Here is a 13,092-nt window from a genome sequence, read left to right on the forward strand (position 1 = left end):
GTTCCCAAAAAAGAGGGAACTTTCAGACCAATCTTGGATCTCAAGATCCTAAACAAATTTCTCAGGGTCCCATCCTTCAAGATGGAGACAATCCGAACCATCTTCCCTATGATCCAGGAGGGTCAATATTTGACTACCGTGGACTTAAAGGATGCTTATCTCCACATTCCGATTCACAGAGATCATCAGTTCCTAAGGTTTGCCTTCCTAGACGGGCATTACCAGTTTGTGGCTCTTCCCTTCGGGTTAGCCACGGCGCCAAGAATCTTTACGAAGGTTCTAGGGTCTCTTCTGGCGGTTCTAAGGCCACAGGGCATAGCGGTGGCTCCTTACCTAGACGACATTCTAATCCAGGCGTCGACTTTTCAAATCGCCAAGTCCCATACGGACATTGTTCTGCCCTTTCTGATATCTCATGGGTGGAAAGTGAACAGAGAAAAAAAGTTATCTTTTTCTCTCACAAAAGTTTCCTTCCTAGGAACTCTGATAGATTCAGTAGAGATGAAAATTTTTCTGACAGAGGTCAGGATTTCAAAGCTTCTAACTTCCTGCCGTCCTCTTCATTCTACCTCTCGGCCGTCAGTGGCTCAGTGTATGAAAATGATCGGCCTAATGGTAGCGGCAATGGACATAGTTCCGTTTGCCCGCCTACATCTCAGACCACTGCAACTTTGCATGCTCAATCAGTGGAATGGGGACTACACAGATTTGTCTCCTCTGTTAAATCTGGATCAAGAGACCAGGGATTCTCTTCCCTGGTGGTCATCTTGGGTCCATCTGTCCAGGGGAATGAGTTTCCGCAGACCAGAGTGGACTATAGTGATGACAGATGCCAGCCTCCTGGGCTGGGGCGCAGTCTGGAATTCCCTGAAGGCTCAGGGTTCGTGGACTCAGGAGGAAGCCCTCCTTCCGATAAACATTCTGGAACTAAGAGCGATATTCAATGCTCTTCAGGCTTGGCCTCAACTAGCTGCGGCCAGTTTCATCAGATTTCAGTCGGACAATATCACGACTGTAGCCTATATCAACCATCAGGGGGGAACAAGGAGTCCCCTGGCAATGATGGAGGTTTCAAAGATAATTCTATGGGCAGAGGCTCATTCTTGCCATCTCTCAGCTATCCATATCCCAGGAGTAGAGAACTGGGAGGCGGATTTTCTAAGTCTGCAGACTTTTTATCCGGGGGAGTGGGAGCTCCATCCGGAGGTATTTGCCCAGCTGATTCAACTATGGGGCAAACCAGAACTGGATCTGATGGCGTCTCGTCAGAAAGCCAAGCTTCCTTGTTACGGGTCCAGGTCAAGGGATCCCCAGGCAGCGCTGATAGATGCTCTAGCAGTGCCCTGGTCCTTCAGTCTGGCTTATGTGTTTCCACCGTTTCCTCTCCTCCCTCGTCTGATTGCCAAGATCAAGCAGGAGAGAGCTTCAGTGATTTTGATAGCACCTGCGTGGCCACGCAGGACTTGGTATGCAGATCTGGTGGACATGTCATCCTTTCCACCATGGACTCTGCCGCTGAGGCAGGACCTTCTACTCCAAGGTCCATTCAAACATCCAAATCTAATTTCTCTGCGTCTGACTGCTTGGAGATTGAACGCTTGATTTTATCAAAACGTGGTTTCTCTGAGTCGGTCATTAATACCTTGATTCAGGCTCGAAAGCCTGTCACCAGGAAAATCTATCATAAAATATGGTGTAAATATCTTCATTGGTGTGAATCCAAGGGTTACTCATGGAGTAAGGTCAGGATTCCTAGGATTTTATCTTTTCTCCAAGAAGGATTGGAAAAGGGATTATCAGCTAGTTCCTTAAAGGGACAGATTTCTGCTCTGTCTATTCTTTTGCACATGCGTCTGGCGGATGTTCCAGACGTTCAGGCGTTTTGTCAGGCTTTAGTTAGAATCAAGCCTGTGTTTAAACCTGTTGCTCTGCCATGGAGTTTAAATTTAGTTCTTAAAGTTCTTCAAGGGGTTCCGTTTGAACCTTTGCATTCCATAGATATCAAGCTTTTATCTTGGAAAGTTCTGTTCTCAGTGGCTATCTCTTCGGCTCGAAGAGTTTCAGAGTTATCTGCCTTACATTGTGATTCCCCTTATCTGATCTTCCATGCAGATAAGGTAGTTTTGCGTACCAAACCTGGGTTTCTTCCTAAGGTAGTATCTAATAAGAATATCAATCAGGAAATTGTTGTTCCGTCACTGTGTCCTAATCCTTCAAAGAAGGAACGTCTGTTACATAATCTTGACGTGGTTCGTGCTTTAAAGTTTTATTTGCAAGCTACTAAGGATTTTCGTCAAACATCTGCATTGTTTGTTGTCTACTCTGGAAAGAGTAGAGGCCAAAAGGCTTCTGCAACTTCTCTTTCTTTTTGGCTGAAAAGCATAATCCGTTTAGCTTATGAGACTGCTGGCCAGCAGCCTCCTGAAAGAATTACAGCTCATTGTACTAGAGCGGTAGCTTCCACATGGGCTTTTAAACATGAGGCCTCTGTTGAACAGATTTGTAAGGCGGCGACTTGGTCTTCGCTTCATACTTTTGCTAAATAAAATTTGATACTTTTGCTTCTTCGGAGGCTATTTTTGGGAGAAAGGTCTTACAGGCAGTGGTGCCTTCCTTGTCCCTCCCTTCATCCGTGTCCTAAAGCTTTGGTATTGGTATCCCACACGTAATGGATGAACCCGTGGACTGGATACACCTTACAAGAGAAAACAAAATTTATGCTTACCTGATAAATTTCTTTCTCTTGTGGTGTATCCAGTCCACGGCCCGCCCTGTCACTTTAAGGCAGGTGTTTTTATTTTTAAAACTACAGTCACCACTGCACCCTATAGTTTCTCCTTTTTCTTACTTGTCTTCGGTCGAATGACTGGAGGTGGGGGTTAGGGGAGGAGCTATATAGACAGCTCTGCTGTGGGTGTCCTCTTGCAACTTCCTGTTGGGAAGGAGAATATCCCACAAGTAATGGATGAACCCGTGGACTGGATACACCACAAGAGAAATTTATCAGGTAAGCATACATTTTGTTTTCTTTCATGTAATTGGCAAGAGTCCATGAGCTAGTGACGTATGGGATATACAATCCTACCAGGAGGGGAAAGTTTCCCAAACTTAAAAATTCCTATAAATACACCCCTCCCCACACCACAATTCAGTTTTTACAAACCTATGGAGTTGGTGAAGTAAGTTTGTGCTTGATTTTCTTCTGTGATATGCGCTTCTCAGCATTTTGAAGCCTGATTCCTCTGAGTACAGTAAATGTCAGAGGGATGTGAAGGGAGTATCACCTATTGAATTCTATGGTTTTCCTCGCGGGAAATCATTTCATAGGTTCTCTGTTATCGGTCGTAAAGATTCATTTACTACCACCCTTTTCAGATAGACGATATACTCTTATACCTTTACCTCTACTGGTTTGACTATCTGCTATATGTGAATGGGGTGTCTTTTGGTAAGTATGTTTTCATTACTTAAGACACTCTCAGCTATGGTTTGGCACTTTATGTATTAATGTAAAGTTCTAAATATATGTATTGTACTTATATTTGCCATGAGTCAGGTTTATGTATATTTCCTTTTGCAGACTGTCAGTTTCAAAGTTAGGAAAACATATTTAGGAAGTTAATTTTTTTTTTTACCCGAGGTACAGTCTTTTCTTCAAAATTGACTTTTTCATAAATTTGTCGTGGGCAAAATTAGGCTTGTGAGGCCGGAAAACGATATTTATTGCATCATTCTTGGCATGCCAATTTTTTTGGAGCAAAGGTACATTTGGTGACGCAAATTTGTCATTTCCTGCATCTTAGTTTACGCCAGGTCTCCTTTCACAAGGTTTCGTCTGCCATGACGCGAGTTGTCATTTCCGGATGTTAGCGCATGAAAGAAGTATCTCGGATACTTTCTTGGGCGGAATCCAGCTCATCTAATTTCTGCGGTACATATCCCAGGTGTAGACCATTGGGAAGCGGATTATCTCACCCGTCAGACTTTACATCCAGGGGAGTAGTCTCTCCATCCAGATGTGTTTTTTCAGATTGTTCAGATGTGGGGTCTTCCAGAAATAGATCTAATGGCTTCACATCTAAACAAGAAACTTCTCAGGTACTTGTCCAGGTCCAGGGATCCTCAGGCGGAGTCGGTGGATGTGTTAGCAGTTCCTTGGTTTTACCAACCTGCTTATATCTTCCCGCCTCTAGTTCTTCTTCCAAGAGTGATCTCCAAGAGCATCATGGAACAATCGTATGTGTTTCTGGAAGCACCAGCATGGCCTCACAGGTTCTGGTATGCGGATCTTGTCCGGATGTCCAGTTACCAACCTTGGCCACTTCCTTTAAGACCAGACCTTCTGTCTCAAGGACCGTTTTTCCATCAGGATCTCAAATCGTTAAATTTGAAGGTATGGAAATTGAACGCTTAGTGCTTAGTCATAGAGGTTTCTCTGACTCGGTGATTAATACTTTATTACAGGCTCGTAAATCTGTTTCTAGGAAGATTTATTATCCAGTTTGGAAGACTTATTTCATGGTGTTCTCATAAATTCTCCTGGCATTCTTTTAGAATGCCTATAATTTTACAGTTCCTTCAGGATGGTTTGAATAAAGGTTTGTCTTATTTCACAGAAAGATTGCTAAACTTCCTGATATTCACTGTTTTCTACAGGCTTTGGTTCGTATCAAGCCTGTCATTAAATCAATCTCTCCTCCTTGGGGTCTCAATTTGGTTTTGAAGGCTTTACAGGCTCCTCCTTTTGAGCCTATGCATTCTTTGGATATTAAACTACTTTCTTGGAAAGTGTTGTTCCTTTTGGCTATCTCTTCTGCTAGAAGAGTTTCCAAATTATCTGCTCTTTCTTGTGTGTCTTTTTCTGATTTTCCATCAGAATAAGGCAGTTTTGCGGACTTCATTTAAATTTTTACCTAAAGTTGGGAATTCTAACAACATTAATAGGGAAATTGTTGTTCCCTCTTTTTGTCCTAATCCTAAGAATTCTTTGGAGAGGTCCTTACATTCTCTGGATGTTGTAAGAGCTTTGAAATATTATGTTGAAGCTACTAAAGATTTCAGGAAGACTTCTAGTCTATTTGTTGTCTTTTCTGGTCCTAGGAAGGGTCAGAAAGCTTCTGCCATTTCCTTGGCATCCTGGTTAAAGCTTTTGATTCATCAGGCTTATTTGGAGTCGGGTCAGGCCCTGCCTCAGAATCACAGCTCATTCTACTAGATCAGTCTCAACTTTGTGGGCTTTTAAGAATGAAGCTTTAGTTGATCAGATTTGCAAAGCAGCAACTTTGGTCTTCATTGCATACATTTACTAAATTCTACCGTTTTTTTTGTATTTGCCTCTTCGGAAGCAGTTTTTGGTAGAAAAGGTCTTCAGCCAGCTGTTTGTTTGATCCCTCTGCTTATGTTAAGTTTTTTTTCTTTTCACTTATGAGTTAAACTTTTTATTTTTTTTAATGTGGATTTAATTTTTTCAGCGGAAAATGGCTGTTTTTATTTTTATCCCTCCCTCTCTAGTGACTCTTCTGTGGATTTCCACATCTTGGGTATTAATATCCCATACGTCACTAACTTATGGACTCTTGCCAATTGCATGAAAGAAAACCTAATTTATGTAAGAACTTACCTGATAAATTCATTTCTTTCATAGTGGCAAGAGTCCAAGAGACCCACCCTTTTTATGGTAGTTATGATTTTTTGTATAAAGCACAATTATATTTCCAGTTCCTTTTTTTTATGCTTTTTACTCCTTTTTCTATCACCCCACTTCTTGGCTATTCGTTAAACTGAATTGTGGGTGTGGTGAGGGGTGTTTTTATAGGCATTTTGAGGTTTGGGAAACTTTTCCCCTCCTGGTAGTATTGTATATCTCATACGTCACTAGCTCATGGACTCTTGCCAATATGAAAGAAATGAATTTATCAGGTAAGTTCTTACATAAATTATGTTTTTGAGTTGAGTGTCCTTTTGACCTCTGTTTTAACTTTGGAACTGATCATGCTAATTTAATTTGCATACACCATGCACAAATAATTTATTAAAGCTTTAGCTGTTTGGACACCCCTTGCTCTTAAAGGGCCATTATATTTGAAAAATGAAAAGCTCACATTTGTGCAGGGTCGCTAGTTTTAGAGTTGCATGCTCTAAACATATATATAAAGGGCAACACAGGAGCCGCAGATGCGCTAATGGACCTTTAGCGGACCGAGCTGTTAGACTAGCTCTACTGATTGGGCCAGTGGCAGTTTCTGATTGGGACTAGCAGTGCTCTGTAGCTCCTGAGCTGTAATTTAACTGTGTTTAACACATTTTGCTGGGTTTAAACACACAGCATTACAGGGTCGCTAGTTTTAAAATGAAATACTCTTACAGATTATTTGGTTAGGTAATGCACTAGATGTCAGTTTAGTAGCTGCAGTCATCGGTTAGTATACCATGAATAGAACACATGAAAATGTTTTGTATATTGAACCAAAGTCATCCATGCCTTGCAAACATACATAATTTTATTTAAGTCATATGGTATTGTTCTACCACTATATACTGAGCTTTTATCTAGTTGTGTTTCCTATTGTTCCTTTCCTCTTTTAGGCATCCCCAACTTCTTTGAAAGGATCATTGGGAACAGCCAGTAATGCTAACAGCATCTCGAGTGCCAACTCGAATGAATCTCCTGCCAGTAGGCAAGCGGCTGCCAAATTGGCTCTACGAAAGCAGTTAGAGAAGACTCTGCTAGAGATCCCTCCTCCTAAGCCTCCTGCCCCAGAGCTCAACTTCCTCCCCAGTGCAGCTAATAATGAATTTATCTACTTAGTTGGGCTTGAGGAAGTGGTCCAGAACTTGCTGGAGACACAAGGTAAGGAGTAATGTTGTGTTGCGAACTAAAGGCTTTTGCAATGTAGCACAGTAATTTATGCTTTTTTATACAATTGGTGGAACACCTTGTGTATTGCAGATTTCTTCTATAGTTGTTTGAGTTATCCTTACCTCAACAGAAGTAGATTTATGTATAGGATAGTTAAATATACCTTTTTAATTTATGTATTTTTGGCCTTCAATACCATGGTGTTTGCATGATACATTTTTAAAGTGAGCTATGTCTTTTCCAAATAGCAGAGAGTAGAACATACCTTATTAAAGGTACATTTCAGTAAAAACGTATTGGGCTCTGTAGAATTCAAATTTTATGCATTTTAATATTTTACTGGAATTTGATGTAAAGCTCAACCAGCATGAAAATAAAATTGATTAGGCGATAGAACAGTTTATTTTGCAGTCAGTTGTAGTGTTCTATTTCTAATTACTGTATTTATATTTTAGGCTAGCAGTAGCATATTTTATTTTCTATCTTTATTGCCGGCCCTGAGCATGACCACCTACTATCCTTCTCTAGGTAAAATGGTGCAGGCACCCTCTTCCCACGAGCCTTATAGCTGTGCCCAATGCAAAACGGACTTCACCAGCCGCTGGAGGCAGGAGAAGAGTGGGACCATCATGTGTGACGTGTGTATGACCTCGAATCAGAAGAAGTCACTGAAGGCTGAGCACACCAACAGACTGAAGGCTGCCTTTGTGAAGGCTCTGCAACAAGAGCAAGAGATTGAGCAAAGGATATTGCAGCAAAGCTCCTCTCCAGCACAGACTAAGACAGAACATCCTGTGCAGCACCATTCTCTAAAACAGGTAAGAGAATAAATGTTGCCGCCCCCCCCCCCCTGGACAGAAAGGACAGTATTATTTATTGTGCTCCAAGTTCTTTATGATGTCTTTCTCCAACATTGGTGTGTCCGGTCCACGGCGTCATCCATAACTTGTGGGAATATTCTCTTCCCCAACAGGAAATGGCAAAGAGCACAGCAAAAGCTGTCCATATAGTCCCTCCTAGGCTCCGCCCACCCCAGTCATTCTCTTTGCCGCTGAACAAGCAGCATCTCCACGGAGATGGTGAAGAGTATGTGGTGTTTAGTTGTAGTTTTTATTCTACTATCAAGAGTTTATTTTAAAATAGTGCTGGTATGTACTATTTACTCTGAAACAGAAAAAGATGAAGAGTTCTGTTTGTGAGAGGATTATGATTTTAGCAGCAGTAACTAAAATAGTTTGCCGTTTCCACATAGGACTGTTGAGATGAGATAACTTCAGTTGGGGGAAACAGTTGGCAGACTTTTCTGCCTAAGGTATGACTAGCCATATTTCTAACAAGACTGAGTAATGCTGGAAGGCTGTCATTTTCCCCATCATGGGGACCGGTAAGCCATTTTCTTAGTCTAAAACAGAATAAAGGGCTTAATATGGGCTATAAAACTGGTAGACACTTTTTTGGGCTAGATCGATTGCTTTATTTGGGCATTTTATACAGCTTAATGTTGAAATTCACACTTTATAACTTTGGGAAACTTTTTTTAAGTCAGGCACTGGTTTAGACACCTTCCCAGTCAGGAAGGGCCTTCTATGTAGTAGGCAGAGCCTCATTTTCGCGCCATTACTGCGCAGTTACTTTTGAGAGCAGGACATGCAGCTGCATGTGTGTGGGTCTGGAAGTGGTTGAAAAGGTTCCTAGAAGGCTTCATTTGGTATCGTATACCCCCCGGGTTTGGTAAAGTCGCAGCAAAGGCTGTAGCTGGGACTGTAGAGGGGTTAAAACTGTAAACGGCTCCGGTTTCGTCATTTTAAGGGTTAAAGGTCTGAAATTTGGGGTGCAATGCTTTGAATGCTTTAAGACACTGTGGTGAAACTTTGGTTAAAATTGAACAATTCCTTCATAGTTTTTCACATATTCAGTAAAAAAGTGTGCCCTGTTTAAAATTTAAAGAGACAGTAACGGTTTTGTTTTAAAACGGTTTTTGTATTTTATTGACAAGTTTAAGCCTGTTTAACATGTCTGTGCCTTCAGATAAACTATGTTCTGTATGTATGGAAGCCAATGTGTCTCCCCCTTCAAAATTGTGTGATAATTGTGCCATAGCGTCCAAACAAAGTAAGGACAGTAATGCCACAGATAGTAAAGTTGCCCAAGATGATTCATCAGATGAAGGGAGTAGACATAGTTCTACATCATCTCCTTCTGTGTCTATACCAGTTATGCCCGCGCAGGCGACCCCTAGTACTTCTAGCGCGCCAATGCTTGTTACTATGCAACAATTGACAGCAGTAATGGATAACTCCATAGCAAATATTTTATCCAAAATGCCTGCATTTCAGAGAAAGCGCGATTGCTCTGTTTTAAACACTGTAGAGCAGGAGGGCGCTGATGATAATTGCTCTGTCATACCCTCACACCAATCTGAAGTGGCCAGAGGGAGGTTTTGTCAGATGGGGAAATTTCTGATTCAGGTAGAATTTCTCAACAGGCAGAACCTGATGTTGTGACATTTAAATTTAAATTAGAGCATCTCCGCGCACTGCTTAAGGAGGTGCTATCTACTCTGGATGATTGTGACAACCTGGTCATTCCAGAAAAATTGTGCAAGATGGACAAGTTCCTAGAGGTTCCGGTGCACCCCGACGCTTTTCCTATACCCAAGCGGGTGGCGGACATAGTGAATAAGGAGTGGGAGAAGCCCGGCATACCTTTTGTCCCCCCTCCTATATTTATGAAATTATTTCCTATCGTCGACCCCAGAAAGGTCTTATGGCAGACAGTCCCTAAGGTCGAGGGGGCAGTTTCTACACTAGCTAAGCGCACTACTATTCCTATCGAGGATAATTGTGTTTTCAAAGATCCTATGGATAAAAAAATTGGATGGTTTGCTTAAAAAGATTTTTGTACAGCAAGGTTACCTCCTGCAACCTATTTCGTGCATTATTCCTGTCACTACAGCAGCGTGGTTCTGGTTCGAGGAACTAGAAAAGTCGCTCAGTAGAGAGACTCCGTATGAGGAGGTTATGGACAGAATTCACGCACTTAAGTTAGCTAATTCCTTTATTTTAGATGCCGCTTTGCAGTTAGCTAGATTAGCGGCGAAAAATTCAGGGTTTGCAATTGTGGCGCGCAGAGCGCTCTGGCTAAAGTCTTGGTCAGCGGATGTATCTTCCAAGACAAAGTTGCTTAATATCCCTTTCAAGGGTAAAACCCTTTTTGGGCCAGAATTGAAAGAGATTATCTCAGACATCACTGGGGGTAAGGGCCACGCCCTCCCACAAGATAGGCCTTTCAAGGCCAAGAATAAGTCTAATTTTCGTTCCTTTCGCAATTTCAGGAACGGACCGGCCTCCAACTCTGCAGCCTCTAGACAAGAGGGTAATGCTTCGCAAACCAAACCAGCTTGGAAACCGATGCAAGGCTGGAACAAGGGTAAGCAGGCCAAGAAGCCTGCTGCTGCTACCAAAACAGCATCCGGGACCGGATCTAGTAGGGGGCAGACTCTCTCTCTTCGCTCAGGCTTGGGCAAGAGATGTTCAGGATCCCTGGGCACTAGGAATAGTTTCTCAGGGTTATCTTCTGGAATTCAAGGAACTACCCCCAAGGGGAAGGTTCCACATGTCTCACTTATCTTCAAACCAAATAAAGAGACAGGCATTCTTACATTGTGTAGAAGACCTGTTAAAAATGGGAGTGATACACCCAGTTCCAACTGTGGAACAAGGAATGGGGTTTTACTCAAATCTGTTTGTAGTTCCCAAAAAAGATGGAACTTTCAGACCAATTCTGGATTTAAAGATTCTAAACAAATTTCTGAGTGCCATCGTTCAAAATGGAAACTATTCGAACGTTTTTACCTTCAATCCAGGAGGGTCAATTTATGACTACCGTGGATCTAAAGGATGCGTATCTACATATTCCTATCCACAAAGATCATCATCAGTTCCTAAGGTTCGCCTTTCTGGACAAACATTACCAGTTTGTGGCTCTCCCATTCGGGCTAGCCACTGCTCCAAGGATTTTCACAAAGGTACTCGGGTCCCTTCTAGCGGTTCTAAGACCAAGGGGCATTGCAGTGGCACCTTACTTGGACGACATTCTGATACAAGCGTCGTCTCTTTCAAAGGCTCACACAGACATCATTCTGGCCTTTCTCAGATGGAAGGTGAACATAGAGAAGAGTTCCCTGTCTCCGTCGACAAGAGTTCCTTTCTTGGGGACAATAATAGATTCTTTAAAATGAAGATTTTCCTGACAGATGTCAGAGAGTCAAAACTTCTAAACGCTTGTCAAGTTCTTCACTCTGTTCCACGACCTACCATAGCTCATTGCATGGAAGTAGTAGGGTTGATGGTTGCAGCAATGGAGATAGTTCCTTTTGCGCGAATTCATCTAAGACCATTACAACTGTGCATGCTGAAACAGTGGAATGGGGACTATACAGACTTGTCTCCAGTGATTCAAGTAGATTAGAAGACCAGAGACTCACTCCGTTGGTGGCTAACCCAGGATCACCTGTCCCAGGGAATGAGCTTCCGCAGACCAGAGTGGGTCATCGTCACGACAGACGCCAGTCTAGTTGGCTGGGGCGCGGTCTGGGACTTCCTGAAAGCTCAGGGTCTATGGTCTCGGGAAGAGTCTCTTCTCCCGATAAACATTCTGGAACTGAGAGCGATATTCAATACTCTCAGGACTTGGCCTCAACTAGCAAAGGCCAGATTCATAGGATTCCAATCAGACAACATGACTGTTGCTTACATCAACCATCAGGGGGGAACAAGGAGTTCCCTGGCGATGAAAGAAGTGACCAAAATCATAAAATGGGCGGAGGATCATTCCTGCCACCTATCTGCGATCCACATCCCAAGAGTGGAAAACTGGGAGGCGGATTATCTGAGTAGTCAGACATTCCATCCGGGGGAGTGGGAACTCCACCCGGAGATATTTGCCCAGTTGACTCAATTATGGGGCATTCCAGACATGGATCTGATGGCGTCTCGTCAGAACTTCAAGGTTCCTTGCTACGGGTCCAGATCCAGGGATCCCAAGGCGACTCTAGTGGATGCATTTGTAGCGCCTTGGGCCTTCAACCTAGCTTATGTGTTTCCACCGTTTCCTCTCATTCCCAGGCTGGTAGCCAGGATCAAACAGGAGAGGGCCTCGGTGATCTTGATAGCTCCTGCGTAGCCACACAGGACTTGGTATGCAGACCTGGTGAATATGTCATCGGCTCCACCATGGAAGCTACCTTTGAGACAGGATATTCTAGTACAGGGTCCATTCGAACATCCAAATCTAGTTTCCCTCCAGCTGACGGCTTGGAAATTGAACGCTTGATTTTATCTAAGCGTTTGTTTTCGGATTCTGTGATAGATACTCTGGTACAAGCCAGAAAACCTGTAACTAGAAAAATTTACCATAAAATATGGAAAAGATATATCTGTTGGTGTGAATCCAAGGGATTCTCATGGAGTAAGATCAAAGTTCCTAGGATCCTTTCTTTTCTTCAAGAAGGTTTGGATAAGAGATTATCAGCGAGTTCTCTAAAGGGACAGATTTCTGCTTTATCTGTCTTGTTACACAAACGACTGGCAGCTGTGCCAGATGTTCAAGCTTTTGTTCAGGCTTTGGTCAGGATCAAGCCTGTTTACAGACCTTTGACTCCTCCCTGGAGTCTGAATTTAGTTGTTTCAGTTCTTCAAGGGGTTCCGTTTGAACCTCTACATTCCATAGATATCAAGATGTTATCTTGGAAAGTTCTGTTTTTGGTTGCTATTTCTTCTGCTAGAAGAGTTTCTGAGTTATCTGCTCTGCAGTGTAATCCGCCCTATCTGGTGTTCCATTCAGATAAGGTTTTTTTGCGTACTAAACCTGGTTTCCTTCCAAAGGTTGTTTCCAACAAGAATTCAAAGAAGGAACGTTTGTTACACAATTTAGATGTAGTTCGTGCTTTAAAGTTCTATTTAGAAGCAACAAAGGATTTCAGACAAACGTCTTCTGTCGTTTATTCTGGCAAGAGGAGAGGTCAAAAAGCTACTGCTACCTCTCTTTCCTTTTGGCTGAAAAGCATCATCCGATTGGCTTATGAGACTGCCGGACGGCAGCCTCCCGAACGCATCACAGCTCACTCTACTAGGAAGAAGCTAAGAGCTATATAGACAAATATAAAGGTGACCATTAGACAGATAAGAGAGTAATGGAGAAAAGAACCTTCGGGTTCATATGTCACTATCATA

At 42.6% G+C, this 13,092-nt stretch overlaps 1 protein-coding gene across 3 annotated transcripts in view; it reads left to right on the forward strand.

Moving 5' to 3' along the window:
* GATAD2A (GATA zinc finger domain containing 2A) overlaps nt 1-13,092 on the forward strand; it is a 477,099-nt gene that overhangs the window by 413,463 nt on the left and 50,544 nt on the right. For all 3 annotated transcript variants that reach the window (XM_053702923.1, XM_053702922.1, XM_053702921.1), the window contains exons 7-8: nt 6,586-6,850; nt 7,388-7,677. In XM_053702923.1, the coding sequence (XP_053558898.1) occupies nt 6,586-6,850; nt 7,388-7,677 (555 nt within the window). The remainder of the gene's footprint in view (nt 1-6,585; nt 6,851-7,387; nt 7,678-13,092) is intronic.

The sequence above is a fragment of the Bombina bombina genome, chromosome 2 (genome assembly GCF_027579735.1).
Source record: "Bombina bombina isolate aBomBom1 chromosome 2, aBomBom1.pri, whole genome shotgun sequence".
NCBI classification, from domain to species: Eukaryota; Metazoa; Chordata; class Amphibia; order Anura; family Bombinatoridae; genus Bombina; species Bombina bombina.